The sequence below is a fragment of the Impatiens glandulifera genome, chromosome 7, assembly GCF_907164915.1.
Source record: "Impatiens glandulifera chromosome 7, dImpGla2.1, whole genome shotgun sequence".
Classification (NCBI taxonomy): domain Eukaryota; kingdom Viridiplantae; phylum Streptophyta; class Magnoliopsida; order Ericales; family Balsaminaceae; genus Impatiens; species Impatiens glandulifera.
In genome coordinates, this window is record NC_061868.1 from 229,065 (window position 1) to 244,651 (window position 15,587).

Here is a 15,587-nt window from a genome sequence, read left to right on the forward strand (position 1 = left end):
AAAAAGACAACCCAAAAAAGACAACAAAAGGCTATTCAAGAGATTAAGGTTCGGATCTGCTGTCTCACGAGAGAGATGTTCCATTATCTGTCTCTTTCTTCAAAATTCTTCAAAATCATATAGGAAGCTAGAACACGAGACTCAAAAATCACTTAAAAATTACTCCTTTTAATATGGTTAATTAATAAAAGTAGTGGAGAAATGAGGGTGTATGCAAATTGTTTAAATTCTAAAAAGCAAGGAAGGCAGGCTGGCTGGTTGTAGAAACAAATGTCACTAGTGCTAGTGGTAGTTGGCTTGGTGGGGGCAAATTAATCTAGTAGTGTGGTGGCGGCGGCTAAGACAAAGCCAAAGCCTGTTTGAATGAATGAGAATAATATACATTTGTGGTCCCTTCTACCTCCAAATTTGACTCCCCCTTTGCCTATAGTGCCATCCAGATACATTATTAATTAATGCTTTTAGATTCTCTTTTTATCCACATAAAAGAACCAAAAAAGAATCTAACATTCTTTTTTACCCAAATATTCTATTCTTGATCCACTTTTTCATTAGAATAATGGCCATGAAGTAAGTAGTACCCTTTCTCTGCCTGGTTGCAAGTGCAATGTAATGTTGTTTCACTTTCACATTTTTATATAAATAAACATGATGACATGATGACATGATTCAGAATTCATTTTTATATAAATATTTTTCAATTTACAAAGCCATACATATTATTATTATTATTAATTCAAGAAGAAGAAGAAGAAGAAGCATAATACACTTCTAGGCTTGCACTTTTCTTGAGGTTGCAAACCGGGCATTTGCTAACAATCACTTCACAATCCATACAAAGACACAGATGCCTGCAAGGCAATAACAAGATGCAGATTTCTTTACTTTTACAACTTCTACAGTAAGAAGAACCTACTAGATTGATTTCATCACTATCTCCATAACCTTCCTCCTCCTCCTCCTCCTCCTTTGCTTTCGAATTAGCCATAACCTGCTGCTGCTGCTGCTGTTGAATGTTGCTTCTCAAGTTGTTCACTACTGTCTCGTTATAGTTTGCTCTGTAATGCCACGATTGAGCTTCTATGCTTACTTGCTTTATTCTCTCTTCCAGTTCCTTGTTCATCCTCCTTATATTCTCCATCTCCATTTCTTTCTCTTGCAACTTTCTCCCGATTCCTCTCTCCAATACATTCACAAACCAACCTGTTTGTCTTTGTCCCAACTGCCTTATACCCTTTATCATGTTTGCTTCCTGTCCCATATATTATAATTCTAAATCATAAATTTCAAAACCAACCAACCCTAAACCTAAATTCAGTCATTCAAAGTCATAAATAAGTTCATGTGAAATACCAACCATAACAAATTCAAATGCCTGAAACCAATCTCAGACAGCATCAATCAAAGGAGTGAGTGAGTATTCAGGAAATCAGTTACCTGAATTCTTATATAATTGTCAAGTTCTTCTTTCTGTCTACCCATCTCTGTTTTAAGGCCATCACTGAGAGAGAATAAACAAGGTTTTATGCTTTCACCACCATGGGTAATAATAGAGGACTTGTTAAGTTCCTCCCCCTCCTCATAACAAAGTCTGAATCCAGTTGATACAGGATTTGTATTCAAAATAGTACTACTTGTATTAACACCTTCTTCCGGATGAAAACATATTGGATACCTTTGTTGCCATGAGTTGAGTTCTTCTGGTTCCCGGGTTCTTATAACACAAGGGTGGTAGTTAGTTGCAGTTGTTGTGAGAAAATTCCCAGTGAAGTTGAAACAATCAACATTACAACCAACGGGAACTGCATATAGCAACAAGTAGTTAATAAATGAATGGTGTATGTTAATCAATCAATCCAAAATGAACACTTTAAGATGATAGCTAGCTTCTTATTCATTCAAAAAAGACTCAGGGTACAGATACTACTTACTACTACCTTGCAGTTGCATCTGAGTCAATCCAGTGGCATCATATGGCAAAGGGTTTTCCTCGTGCATCATCAGGGTAGGAAATACCTGACTGTTGTCATTTCCCCCAAGCATATTTTTTCAAGCTGTATCGAGAGTATTGATAACAACAGAATGAAGAAAAACTAATTGATGAAGTGAAAAGAAGAACAAACCCTGTTTAACATTTCAATGGAAATAAAATCTAAAGTTATTGGTTGATGAAGGGGGATGGCATATAGATGGAATAGAAATGGGTATACCTGAGAATGGTTTTAAATCTTGAAATGGAAAGGTTGAGGCAGATTAAAATGAGGGTAATCTTGAAATGGATCAGTTGCGTAATAATAATAATGATCGACGTTGTTGTTGTTGTTGTTGTTGGTGAAGCAAATATTGCGGTTATGAAAGCAGAGTCCATCATGCGTTGCTAGGGATATGGATCGAGAAGAAACGTTCTTCCTCATTGGCTATTCCTCACCCACTCTCTCTCTCTCTCTCTCTCCTCTGTTTTCTCGGTCTTTCTGGAAGCAGCTCCCTTTTCGTTTTCCCACCAGTAATTTTGATTTCTTTATTTCCGGTTACTGTTGAGAACGAATGAACGAACGAACCGCTTCGCTTGAATTGACCACCTGACCAGATATTTGCCATTCTCCAAAGCAAAAAACATACGCCAACCCTCTCTCTCTCTCTCCTCTTTCTGTGGAGAATTTTCTTCGGGTTCGACCCGACCAAGGGTTCAAATGCATTGAAATCTCAGCGTTTTTTGGTTACAGATTACTCTACTCTACCTTACCATCTAGAGAGAGAAACCTATGACTGCTTTGAATTTAAAGCTACTCCTCTTATATATAGCTGTTCTTTTCTTTTGAAAAAAAAAATTGTATTATTGTATTTTATTTTTCAAAATTAATTATTTAGAAACTCATAACTAAGTATTAGAATATATGCACAAACCCATCTCATTAAAGTTTCGATAACTTGTATAGATGCATGCATTATATTGTGTTTAAGAGATGAGATAGTATTGAATTGTGTTTTATCAACAAAATCGTTTACAACTAAAAATTAATTCTTTCTGAACAATCTATGAAAAAAAATAAAAACAATCTATGAAAAAAAATAAAAATAAAATAAAAAAAATTTGAAAAGAAAAGTTATGAATACGAGCGCCTCAAAAGATTTATGTTACACAAGTTCGTTTCCATCCAAAAAAGAGTGATTTTTACGGGACAATAATTTTTCGATCTTATTGTTGTTTTCTTATACTTTTAAAAAAAAAATTGAGTTGCATTAACAATCATTCTTAAAAAAAATGAATGTTCAGTAGTTTTACTCCATTTTCTGTCTCTATACATGAAGTTTTGACCAGAATAAAGCCTTGATGAGCAAGCAAAACAGAAATGAAACTATGCATTTCTTCAACAATTATACAATTCTTTACTTTTCATAAAGACACTCCAAAGATATGAGCATGTAAAAAATCAAAAACCTTATTTCCCAAGATACAATATAATAGAGTCATTTGGAGTTGTTTGGGAAAGAACCCATTAATATAACAGTATCCCTGTCTTTAGTCACTGGAGACTTCTCCTTGTAAAATAATCCAGATAGCAATCCAATTGTCGACTTAGATGAGACAGATTTCCTTCCAAACAAGTCCTTCAAAGAGCTGCTACTGCTGCTGGTGCTACTAGTTTGGCTTGACATGGCCAGACCTGTCCCATCTTCTTCATGTCTTAAAAGAACTCCACATGGGCAACTCTTTATCTTCTTAAAGCACTCAACATGAAAAACTGATTTGCAGGATCTACACCTTTCCAGTTCATCTTCCTCCTGTCCATTATTTGGTAATTAATGAATGTCATCATATTAACTATCTCAAATCAAAATCAGAATTAATGTGATTGATATTAACTTCACTAATCAATGATCTTTGACCTTAAATGCTTGGTGCTTACTTGGAAAGGGAAAATGAGAGAAGACAGGTCATTGCACGCATGTCTTGCATTGCAAGGGACACCCACATCACAGCATAGAAGACATTGCTCCATTATATGTTCCCTTATTTTCCTCGAAACTGTATCCACCATTACAGGTAGTGCTGCAAAATATGACAAGACAGAAACATGAAAGAATCATCCATATCATACCTAGAGTCATATTCATTACAAACAAGAGTGCAGTATCAGTGAGTCTTAACAAAACCAATTCTCAGGCGAGGACTAGTTTCAGAAAGTTATGAAGGAAAGAACAAGGATGTTGCTGTTTTGTTATCGGGTTTCTTTCACATTGATCATGAACTGAAAATTCTACCAGGGCTCATAGGATCATTTTTATACAATAATTTATGGATTTAATGAAAGAAAAATGTATTATTGGTTTAGATTGGAGAAAAAGAACAAAATATTAGTGAAGATGTCATTACAATACCTGCAAATGCACCTTTTGAGAGGTCAATGAGATCTCTAAGTGCGAAAAAGTCATTGCTCTCAAGGAGATATTTGCGGGAACCTAATCTTTTAAAGATAGATTCACGGAACTGACAGTTTACATAAGGAATCATGGCTCCTATCTTCTTCCTCATTCCAGTTACTTGGTGAAGGGCAGGTACCTTTGAAAACAGGAAAGGATTGACTGCACTAACACAGAGCATGGGCTGAAAAAAGAAAAACAATGGAGGATTCATTAAAAAGAACATAACAATCTATGTATTTTGTTGAACTTCTTGCATGAGAAGAAGAGAAAGAAGGGAATTGACCTCCAATCCAAGAGCTTGGTTGATCTTTTTTTTTCAAATGTAAATAGTGGTTTATTTGGGTAAAAGGAGTAAAATATACTTGGTATTTGATTTTAAAATGTTATAAAGAATAAAGAGAATTTGGTGTTTTAAATGATTTGATGGAAGAAGTGACTGCAAGCCCTGATTCTATAAAGGAAATAAGTGAAAGAAGGGCCATCCAACACTGATCTTGTTACCTGATCCCTGATAGAATCCAAGTATGATTTTGCCAACTGAGAAACTGGGTACTGTGAGAAATCCCAATTATGCAAAACTCTGGCTGGCAAAACTGCAAAGTCATTAGTGTGGCACGACGAACAAAATAACTGACTAGTGTATTCGCAGATACGAGGCCTTCCCCAACCAAAGCTATGCACAACTTCCGATAATCGAGTTTTCCCATCATCAAAATGCTTGTGACATCCCGCGCATGTATAATGTTGTGCCTCCAAATTTTGCTTCAGAGTTTTTAGTGGTGAAATCTCAACAATAAGCGATATTGTCTTCCCTAATGCCGAAACGTTTTCAGTTTTTCCATCTTCAAAGGGAAAATGAAGGTTTAGTTGATGGGATGAGCTAGATGCTGGAGAACTTTGATGAGATTCAGTTGGAGACAAGAACCAAACTAAAGCGTTTGGTAACCCATATGTAAACCTAAGATGAAGAATAGATTGTAGGCACTCTTGAATAAGCTCACTTCTCTCGGAGACGACATCAGGAGAGAGATTGCCAAAGATCTTTCTGGATTCCTGTTCAATAGAGGACCACGGAGAAGGCATAAGCCAGCCTTGATCGGAAGAAACTGCTTTCAATCGACGATGAAGTGTGCAAAAATCACGGTATCTTCTTTCTATCATCCAATGATCTGTTCCACTCCAAGCTCTTATAACATATACAGTATATTCCTTCACTCCAACCAGCCTTTCACTAAATGAAATGTCTCCTTTCTTTTGCTTCGCCCCTACTACCTCGACTCTGTCAATCCTCCAACGACATTGCATTTGTGGGTAAGCATCATCATTGCCCGAAGTAGAGGCAGTTGAACCCCCATCCCTTAAGGGGAAAGATTTCTGGGAGGGGAACCAAGTACTGGGAGAATCTGTTGAATCTAGTAATATTTCTTCCATTTCATGGACAACCTCATTATAAAGTTCATTAGACTCAAGGTTCTCAATCTGCAAGACATAGAAAATAACAAATGATTTTTACTCTCATCTCTTGAACCTATTCGTCTGAGATCCAAAAATAAAATGACTTCACCTCCTCAATTGTACTTTTTTAAATGTAAATGAAAATAACAAATGAGCATATTAGGTGAAATGGCAAATAAAACAAAATAAACTCAAGTTGAAGGAACAATAAAACCGTCTACAAAAGCAAGAGAAAAATATATTCGAATTACACAAACTATTTTGATACTTTTATGAACCAAACAGCTCTAGTTTAAAATGAATTATTGGAGAAGGCATTAAGTGGAAATTAATATTGCAACATTAGATACTTCATTGCAGTTAAGAGTTAGAAAATAATTGTAAGCTTGATTATATCTCTAATTGATTGTATTCCTAATATATGTGCAATTGATTCATCAATAAAGATTATCTTTTTCTTTTTTATGGATTTATTATTCATGGTATATTGGTATTAAGTTGTCGTTCTTCTTCTTCTTCTGTCGCACCGTGACCCAAACTATTTATTCTTCTCTTGGTCGTTTTTTTTCCACGTCATTCTATTTTGTAGAACATGGAAGAATCTGAGTAGACCTCTCGGTACACAGCCCAGACCACGTTGAATCCTCATTTTTCTGTCTCGCATCATTCCAACCTCCGAAAGCAATTTCATTCATGTTACTGTTCATCGGCTAGTGTTTCCATTAATGGGATTTGATATGGTGATATGTAACTGATGTTCAAATGTGGAAGAAAAAAAAAGTATCAGATTATCAGGAAATGACTGTTTTCGCAATATTCATTTTATGTTTTTGTTTTGTTTTACATGCAAATAAAATTAAATGCGGGCACCATTATATGTTTTTTATAACCTTTTAGCTTCAGGGATATGTTTCTTGTTTAGGGACACAGACTGTATCAACTATGCATGGAGTACTCCGCATATAGATGGAGTGAATAATAATTTGTACATGCTTGTTCATTTGTTTCTTGAAGAGACTAGCAGCTAGTATAATGTCTATATTGCATATATATGTTTTTCTATCGCATATTAGTGATTGAAGACAATGTAATAGAGAACTTGGAACGCACCTTAACAATTTTAGAATCCATGTCATGAGGGTTAGACAAAATAGGAGAATCCTTTGATGTTTTGCAGACAGTGTTCTCAACAGTAAGAGGCAATGAATATGATCCCTCAAAGAAGTCAACCCTTTGATCTACAGGTGCTTCAATTGGACAGAGTGACCTAGAGGTAATACTTGACAGAGGATGCAATACCTTAGAAATATTTGAATCTGGATTTTCATAATTCGTACTTCCATCGTCGGTATAAACTTTGTTGGCACTTGGCATGACAGCGCTTTGTGAATTACCATCCACGGGAATCAAATCTTTCTCTTCCTGTTCTCTGTTTATGTTGGTTCCATCATGTGGTTGTTTCTGCTCCATAAGTTGATCTAATTTTATCATTATAATATCAGAGTCTCCGTTTTCTTGCATGAAATCATGCAAATCATCTGAACCAAAGGCTGTAGATGAGTTCATCCAAAGAGAAACTATTCTGTCATTTTTGGCCTCCCGAAATTTCTCCAAATTCCTCTCTTCTTTATGCAAGTCCCTCTTTTGCTCATAGTTAGCCGTACCAAACTGAGAATCTTCACTTTCTGAGTGCTCAGTACAAGATGAAAGTGCATCTTGATCAGAATATCTATCAACTCCCCTCCCCCCTTCAAGTTCTGAATATACGTTTATCGCTGCCCCCTCCAAATATTCCACCATTGGCTCAATATCTTCCTGTCCAGGAGGTAATAAATGTTCATCTTCTGAAGCATGGGAATCACTGTTCACGGACAGGGCTTCTTCTATCGAATGACCTGCATTCATTTGAAGTGCATCATCTAATTCACTTTGATTTTTCCATCGCACTATACCACCTTCATCATCCGCACCAAAAAGTTCATCATCCAAAGAGGTAGATAAGTCAACTAGGCTTAACAGCCTTCCTTTATTCTCGTTACTCCTTGACTCCACATGACCACCAATATCTGTTAGACTATGATCATCCTTTTGTAAGTCACCTACTATTTCCCGGCCTAAATTTCTTTCATCTGTGGTCATCTTCCCTGAGCTTGAACCTCCTAAAATTGATAGTCTTCTGTCTTCAACTTTCCCCCGTAACCCATCTTCCATTCTCAAATTGTCCAAACTACTAGAAATTCCGAGGCCATAACTCCTTACAGAACCAAAATCAGACTCACAATCATTGAATTTTCCAAATGAACTACACAGACTGGGCGTCCCCATAACCGAATTAGCGCTGCAATATCTATCGAATTCAGAATCCCCAGCAGAAGAGTATCTTGAAGGAACGGGCGAATCATCATCATCACCACGATCTGATTCAGGATCATTCCATCGCATAAAATCCTCAAGTGGGTCTGTACAAGCATCTCCAATGGAGGAAGCCCGGTGAGTTTCTTCCCCATTTAACATCGTATAATAAGATGCGAGTACAGTAGAGTATTAAAACTTCCAAGGACGAAGAAAGTTAATAATAGCAGATCTCAAACGATCGGAATCGGAATCCGATGAAAATAGAGAAAGAGGAGAAAACAAGGTTTAGTGTAGGACTGACCTCGATCAATAGCTGAGCTTCTGAGTCGAGATTGTCATCTTCGGAAGCAGCTTGCTTTTGCTTCCATCAAAAGAAACAATTATTTTCACCATATCCCTTCTTCTCTTCTCAATCAATTTCAACAATGATGAAACGGGAAATTTGAGGAAATGACCCCAAAATAAGGCCAAATAGCCGATGGTGCGGGCCCATGATTTTTATAGCGCTGGTGACCCCCAAATTTTTTAATGACCATTTTACCCATGCGTCACGCACCCTCCAGGTGCGTGACGCACCCTGAACCATATAAAGACTTAATTTTTTTTTCATTTTCGTTTCAGTTTCTCTCTCATCCGTCTTCTCCGCCGTGAAACCCTAATGGTGGCGGAGAAGATTTTCTCTTCTTTTTCAGCGATGAAGAACGAATCGAAGAGGATTTCGAACATATTCAACGGCCTATAGCTTCGAAGAACATCCAATGGAGACGAGTTTGCACAGCGCTGAGGATTTCGAACAAATTGACATTTCATTCGACCATTCCACTATATTTTGTCTTTATTTCGTTATTGTTTGTTTTGATTTCCTATTCAGTTCGTGTATATTTCATTTACAGAACGTTCCTCATTGATTCGCTGATTCGTTGAATGCAGGTTGTTTGTTTGGTAGGATGCGTCACGTAGGATGCGTCACGCAGGGTGCGTCAAGATGGATGCGTCAAGAAGGATGCGTCATCTCGGATGCGTCAACTCGGATGCGTCAACTCGGATGCGTCATCTCGAATGCGTCAACTCGGATGCGTCATCTCGGATGCGTCAAGTAGGATACGATGCGTCATCTCGGATGCGTCAACTCGGATGCGTCATCTCGGATGCGTCAAGTAGGATACGATGCGTCATATTTATTTTTATTTTATATAAAAACCCAAATAAGCCTCGACCACTATTCACGCTCTCTCTCTCTCTCGCACCCGACGACGCACCTGCCTCGACGACGCACCTGCCTCGACGTCTCTTCCTGCTCGTCTTCGTCTTCATCTTCTCGTTCATTCATTGACTTCATGAGGTTAGTTTTAGTTATGTTTGTTTATGTTCATGTTAGGTTTTAGGGTTGGTTGCTTCTTGTTTGCAAATGGTTCATTCATGGTTTATGTTAGGGTTTGGTTGCTTCTTGTTTGCAAATGGTTCATTCATGGTTTATGTTAGGGTTTAGGGTTGCTACATGCTTGCAAATGCTTCATGCATGTTTTATGTTATGTTTTTAGGGTTGCTTCTTGCTTTCAAAAAGTTCATGCATGTTTTATGTTAGGGTTTTAGGGTAGGTTGCTTCCTGCTTTCAAACGGTTTATGCATGTTTTATGTTAGGAATTAGGGTAGGATGCTTCTTGATTTCAAATGGTTCATGCACGGTTTATGGGTTGCGTCAAGCAGCTGCGTCAAGCAGCTGCGTCAAGCAGCTGCTTGACGCATCTGACAGTTGTTTCTAGCTATTTTGACGGTTGCTTTTCTTCTCGGTTGTTTATATTTGTTGTTTTTCTTTTCCCTTTTGTAGATGGCAGACTTCACGGTTCATGATTTTCCTGGTAGGATTTCATTGAAATCTGTCCTAGCCTTGAAAAAAGTATCTGATAGGTTTGAAGCGCTGGGTCTTATGGAGAGGGCTCTAAATTCTCAATTTCAGTATTTATTGAGAGGAGTCCCAGACTTGTTGTTCTCAGGGACCATTTTACATCAGTTGCTGGTTCGGAAGGTGAAGGCCAATTTGAATAGGATGATTTTCAACTTTAATGGGGAGGAATATACTTTTGGTCTGAAAGAGTACGCATTGATTACAGGCCTCAACTTCGACAGATTGCCTGAATACAAAGATGAATGCCGAGGTTGTCCACCCTTGCTGATAAAATATTTCAAAAGGAATACGTCAATTCGAATGATGGATTTGGAATCTATTTTCATGAAATGCACCGATAAGGAAGACGCATGGAAGATCGGGTTGATCTGCTTGATTAACCAGTACCTCTTCTCATATGACCCAAAACGGCTTTTAAATCTCAAAATCATCCATATGGTTGAAGATGTTGAAGATTTCCTCCGATTTCCATGGGGGAAGGTGTCCTTTAGATTCACCATGAGGGGTCTTGACCAGGACATGAAAACCACAGGTCCGTATATATGTCCAGGAAAGGGAGTGGAGTTACTAATTCTTTTGCTTATAACGTGTATGGGTTTGTACTAGCACTACAAGTGTGGAGCTATGAGATCATTCAAAACTTGGTCCCTAAATTCGCCACAAGGAAAGACGTTGATGGCCCTTTTCGCCCAAGGATACTGTTGTATCAATCGAAAAGGAAGAATACATTTCAGGAGATGCAATCTGCCTTTAACAACGCCGTGTTTTCTAAGATGCAAGAGTCCTCCGAGGAGACGAGTTTGTACAGTGGGGAGGATTTTGAACACATTAACAATTCATACGATGATTTGTTTGAGGGAGTTACTGATGGGGGAAAAAAGAGAAAGGCTGATGAAGATGTTGCTGAAGATGATGATGATGAAGATGTTGATGAAGAACCTACTACTGTCCAACCTTCCAAGAGGAAGAGGAATGTTGAATATGATGATATATCCCCCCCCAGCAAAGCAGCCATCAAGCGTCGTAGCCTGCGTAACATGAGTCCCCCATCCGCAACTTCAACACCTCCATCATCACCTCCACGTGAACCTGCACCGGCATCTCATGTTCAGATAAAGGATGCTGAAGTGATAAAGAAGGATGTTGAAGAGATAAAGAAAGATGTCGAAGAAATCAAGAGAGACATAAGAGACATCAAATTGAATCAACAAAACTACTTTACGAGGTTTGAAAAGATGATTCTCAGTTTAAGCAACCAGTTCGCCAGCCATGTCACCAACCAGGTAATTCTGTTAGAGCTTTCTGTTTTTTACTACTTTATGTCTTTGACGCGGCTGCTTGACGCAGCTGCTTGACGCAGCTGCTTGCTTGACGCAGCTGCTTGACGCATCCTTAATTTAAATTCTTTTCACTTTTGTAGCAGGAGCAGAAGGAGAATGACATCGGTCTGAATGACAATCGTGACAATGAAGAGGAAGAAAAGCAGAATGATATTCGTGTTGAAGAAGAGGAAGAAAAGCAGATTGACATTCGTGACGAAGAAGATGAGAATGCCATTGGTCTGAATGACATTCTCGATGAAGAAGAGGAGCAAAAGGAGAATGAGAAGGTTAATAATGTTGAATTGGAGCAAGACAATGTTGAATTGGAGCAGAAGAAGATTGAGAATGAGATTGTTGTTGAAGAAGGGGAGAAGAAAGAAGAAGGGGAGATTGAAGAAGAAGGGGAGAAGAAAGAAGAAGTGGAGAAGAAAGAAAAGGGGAGAAGAAAGAAGAAGGGGAGATTGAAGAAGAAGTGGAGAAGAAAGAAGAAGGGGAGAAGAAAGAAGAAGGGGAGTTTGAAGAAGAAGTGGAGAAGAAAGAAGAAGTGAAGAGAAAACCTATACAAAAGACTTTTAAGAAAAAGGTGGGGAAGAAGGTTGGGAAGAAGAAAGACGAAAGTGACGAAGATGAACTGGAAATAGTGAATACTCCTCCTCCTCTTCCTAAGAAAGTCATATTGGTCACGCGAAGGAATAGGAGGCCGAAGAATGATCCAGATTTCACCGACCCCAATCTGAAACAGCCCAAGTTAAAAGATCCTATCACCGTCAATCCACTTCTAAAATATGACGATCAACTTCTTCATCAATTGCAAACATGGCTTAAAGATCCAAACACTGACAACAACAAAATTGAGCTCCATACTATATTAGGTGATAAGGCAGTATTTCGCCGAATGCTAAAAAGGTTCACCTGGCTCACTGATGATGTAAGTAATATTTATGTTAGAATAATTTTAGATTTGCAGATTGTATTTTAAATGTGTTTCTCTTGTGTAGGAAATCGATGCAGGTTGCTTCATTCTGAGAAGAAGAGCTTGGGTATATCCAAAGACATATAAGAAGAACTTCTTTATTGGAGATTGTTGGCTCCACACCAGGTTCACTGCTGAGTACGTTGCGTTTAACAAAAGTCGTATTGAGTTTGACATTGAAAACTTTTTCGAATACTTCTTGGGCGATGAAAGCAACTATAGGAATAGTTGGAAAGTATGCGATGATATATATATTCCTTTGAACATCAAAGACGTCCACTGGATACTTTGTGTTGTCCGTCTACAGCAATGGCGCGTAGACGTATATGACTGCGATCCTGGATGTTATGCTAATCTTGATGAGTTTGTGCTACCGATGTGCCAAATGATTCCGGTTATATTTGACAAGGCATTGCCTCTTGAAGATAAACAAAGATTTCCCCTGCTCAACCCTGATTCCGTTTTGCCATACACAAGACGTCCAGAGTCAGAAGTTCCCAAAGCAACTAAGAGTGGAGATTGTGGTGTATTTGTACTAATGTATATTGAGTACTTGACTGCAGGTCTGAATCTACAAGAAGTGACCTCAAATGAGATGAAAGCTTGGAGAGAAAAGTGGGCAGTGAGGTTATTTCATGGAATTGTAGATCCATAGGTTATTTATGAAACTTTTGTACTGTACTGATATCAAATTTTTGTAATGTTAATCTCAAACCTTTGTAATATGGTTGATTTAATGATATAAAATGTTGTTTATGATATATATGTTATTGTAATTAATTAAATGTCTGAAGTACACAGTTATATAAATCATGTCTAATGTAATAGGTTCTGCACTAATGTAAACCATGTTTCGTCAAGCAGCTGCGTCAAGCAGCTGCGTCAAGCAGCTGCGTCAAGCAGTTTCGTCAAGCAGCTGCGTCAAGCAGCTGCGTCAAGCAGTTTCGTCAAGCAGCTGCGTCAAGCAGTTTCGTCAAGCAGCTGCGTGAAGCAGCTGCGTCTAGAAAAACACTTGGTACAAAAACCCTGTCCCTGTATTACATTCACCAGAAAATACCAGAAAACAACATTAACACCATTAACAATACAATACACTTTACTGAATCCTTGAATCTTGAATCCTTGATGCAAAAACAACATTAACACCTCCACACAAGACATTTGGTAATAAGTCTACAAAAACAACATTAACACCACAACACAACACTAACAAGTTCATTCTAAGCTAATGGCTCGTAAGATTGAGATGATGGCTCGTAGAGCTGAGATGAGGGCTCGTACACTTGAGATGAGGGTTCGTACAGTTGAGATGATGATGGCTCATTCTGCTGAGATGATGAGGGCACATGCTGCTGAGATGATGAGGGCTCATTCTGCTGAGATGATGAGGGCACATGCTGCTGAGATGATGAGGGCTCATGCTGCTGAGATGATGCTCTTGCTCTTGCGGTAGACGGTGCAGGCATCACTGCTTTGCATGTTGCTCTATTATGTCCTAGACCTGCACATGAACTGCATCGTCTCGGGACCTTACGGACCTCACCTTGGGATGTCCTACGTTTAGTTTGTGGCCGACCTTTCTTAACCTTCACAGGTGGTTTTAGACACACGCGTTGTTTGATAATATCGGGAAGATCCCAATTCTCTTCATCACCAACCGGATAACATGTCTCCGCATATGCATTCAACCAAGATACAGTTGTATAATACCTATGAGAAGGAAAATAAAACGATTAAAAATAGGTTAAATAAATAAGTTCAAAACGATTAAATACCTTGAGCATAAGTCGTAAGGAACCACATTCCTGTGACGGGCAGCAGCCAGTGCATGTGTACAAGGAAGACCGGAGACTTCAAATACCCTACAAGTGCAGTCCTTGTCCTTCAAATTGACTTTATAATGTGCCTCATTATCATGCACATACAACTCAAATCGGTTAAGGGATGATACGGTATAGAATCTTGCTTTCTCAAAACCATCACATAATAACTTTTCATACGTTGGAGATAAAAATTCTTGGTGGTTGGACGCTTTTTCTCTTCTATCATTAAACCACCCTTGTAATGTTGTTCTTAAAAACTCAAGCATTGCTGAAATTGGATACTTTCTGGCTTCCCTGCACTGACTATTCAAACTCTCTGCATAATTGCTTGTGAGTTGATTGTATTGTTTACCGGGGAAATATGCTCTACTCCATCTTTGAAACCCAATCTCTTCCAAATAGGTAGCAATCCTATGATCTTTAACCCTGATCTTGTCAAAAAACCGATTAAATTGGGGGATAGTGTACGCACGAGAAGCCAAATCAAACTCGACATGACAATTATCAGTTTTGAATTTGGCATTAATATTCATCTTTATGTGATATGTGCACGCACCGTGGTCTGCTTCTGGAAAAACAGCACACAAGGCATTGGCTATACTTGGGTGTCTATCGGATACGAAGACGAGATCATCAACTAATCCAATTGCTTCTCTAAGTTTTTGCATGAAATAAGTCCACGAGTTATTATTCTCTGAATCAACAACGCCAAATGCAACAGGATACAGTTGCTCATTGGCATCCAATGCAACAGCCACCAATAGTTGACCTCCCACCTTGTGCTTGAGAAAACTTGCATCAACACACAATACGGGACGACAGAAGGCTTTGAAACCCCTATTTGAGAGGCCTAGAGACATGAACATATATTTGAAGTGCCCGTGCTCGTCTGTCTGAATATCTGTTATGGTACCCGGATTATTCTTCTCCAACATGTATAGGTATGAAGGCAATTTTCCATAGGAATCCTCTACCGTTCCTCGCACCGCCGTTAAAGCCGTTTCCCTTGCCCTCCAAGCCTTATTATAAGTCAAAAACATCCCATAATCTGACTGCATGTCTTCTATTATTTTTTTAGGCAAGTGGTTATGGTGATGGTCCATGTACTTACCCTTCATGCACTGCCCAATAACCCATGCCGGTGTTTGCATTTTTTTTTCCGGCCTCGACAAAACTGAGCATGAGTGTTGTCGATTGAATTTCCGAATCTCAAACATCTCGGAAAACTTACCTTTCACAGCACGTAAGCTCCACTTGCATGTCTCATCCATACATTTCACATACCAAAGATGTTTTCGAGACTTTTTCACTTTGAATTCAAAATGATA

The 15,587-nt window shown here is 38.5% G+C and overlaps 3 protein-coding genes across 8 annotated transcripts; 1 reads left to right on the forward strand and 2 right to left on the reverse strand.

The window, feature by feature from the left end:
• Positions 1 to 691: 691 nt before the first annotated feature.
• On the reverse strand, positions 692 to 2,761 carry LOC124945959 (probable BOI-related E3 ubiquitin-protein ligase 2). Of its 6 annotated transcripts, none has more exons than XM_047486503.1 (5): positions 2,211 to 2,689; positions 1,932 to 2,054; positions 1,676 to 1,802; positions 1,438 to 1,501; positions 692 to 1,252 (listed from the first exon to the last, which is right to left on the reverse strand). In XM_047486503.1, the coding sequence occupies exons 2-5, from the start codon at positions 2,041 to 2,043 to the stop codon at positions 737 to 739; spliced, it is 819 nt and encodes a 272-aa protein (XP_047342459.1). In that variant the 5' UTR covers positions 2,044 to 2,054; positions 2,211 to 2,689; the 3' UTR covers positions 692 to 736. The 6 variants fall into 6 exon arrangements, with proteins under 6 accessions (XP_047342459.1, XP_047342460.1, XP_047342456.1 ...); XM_047486504.1 differs by having other exon boundaries at positions 693 to 1,252; positions 1,938 to 2,054; positions 2,211 to 2,688; XM_047486500.1 differs by having other exon boundaries at positions 694 to 1,252; positions 1,438 to 1,802; positions 2,211 to 2,452; positions 2,626 to 2,761.
• Positions 2,762 to 3,332: 571 nt separating this feature from the next.
• Positions 3,333 to 8,639, reverse strand: LOC124944895. Its single transcript, XM_047485244.1, has 5 exons — positions 6,991 to 8,639; positions 4,927 to 5,904; positions 4,381 to 4,606; positions 3,909 to 4,051; positions 3,333 to 3,783 (listed from the first exon to the last, which is right to left on the reverse strand). Exons 1-5 carry the CDS (start codon positions 8,392 to 8,394, stop codon positions 3,469 to 3,471), a joined length of 3,066 nt encoding a protein of 1,021 aa, XP_047341200.1. The 5' UTR covers positions 8,395 to 8,639; the 3' UTR covers positions 3,333 to 3,468.
• Positions 8,640 to 10,683: 2,044 nt separating this feature from the next.
• On the forward strand, positions 10,684 to 13,091 carry LOC124944789. The gene is made up of 4 exons (XM_047485132.1): positions 10,684 to 10,991; positions 11,145 to 11,268; positions 12,047 to 12,391; positions 12,462 to 13,091. The coding sequence occupies exons 1-4, from the start codon at positions 10,684 to 10,686 to the stop codon at positions 13,089 to 13,091; spliced, it is 1,407 nt and encodes a 468-aa protein (XP_047341088.1).
• The last annotated feature ends 2,496 nt before the right edge of the window (positions 13,092 to 15,587 follow it).

Coding starts and splice junctions, on each gene's coding strand:
- LOC124945959 (XM_047486500.1), bottom strand. CDS start 2,043: ATGCTTGGGGGAAATGACAACAGTCAGGTATTTCCTACCCTGATGATG. Junction 1,803..1,931: donor GATGCAACTGCAAGGTAGTA/GTAAGTAGTATC, acceptor TGCTATATGCAG/TTCCCGTTGGTTGTAATGTT. Junction 1,253..1,437: donor ACAATTATATAAGAATTCAG/GTAACTGATTTC, acceptor TATATGGGACAG/GAAGCAAACATGATAAAGGG.
- LOC124944895 (XM_047485244.1), bottom strand. CDS start 8,394: ATGTTAAATGGGGAAGAAACTCACCGGGCTTCCTCCATTGGAGATGCT. Junction 4,607..4,926: donor TGGATTCTATCAGGGATCAG/GTAACAAGATCA, acceptor TTCTTTTTTCAG/CCCATGCTCTGTGTTAGTGC. Junction 3,784..3,908: donor CTCTCATTTTCCCTTTCCAA/GTAAGCACCAAG, acceptor AATAATGGACAG/GAGGAAGATGAACTGGAAAG.
- LOC124944789 (XM_047485132.1), top strand. CDS start 10,684: ATGTCCAGGAAAGGGAGTGGAGTTACTAATTCTTTTGCTTATAACGTG. Junction 10,992..11,144: donor AACAATTCATACGATGATTT/GTTTGAGGGAGT, acceptor ATCCCCCCCCAG/CAAAGCAGCCATCAAGCGTC. Junction 12,392..12,461: donor TCACCTGGCTCACTGATGAT/GTAAGTAATATT, acceptor TCTCTTGTGTAG/GAAATCGATGCAGGTTGCTT.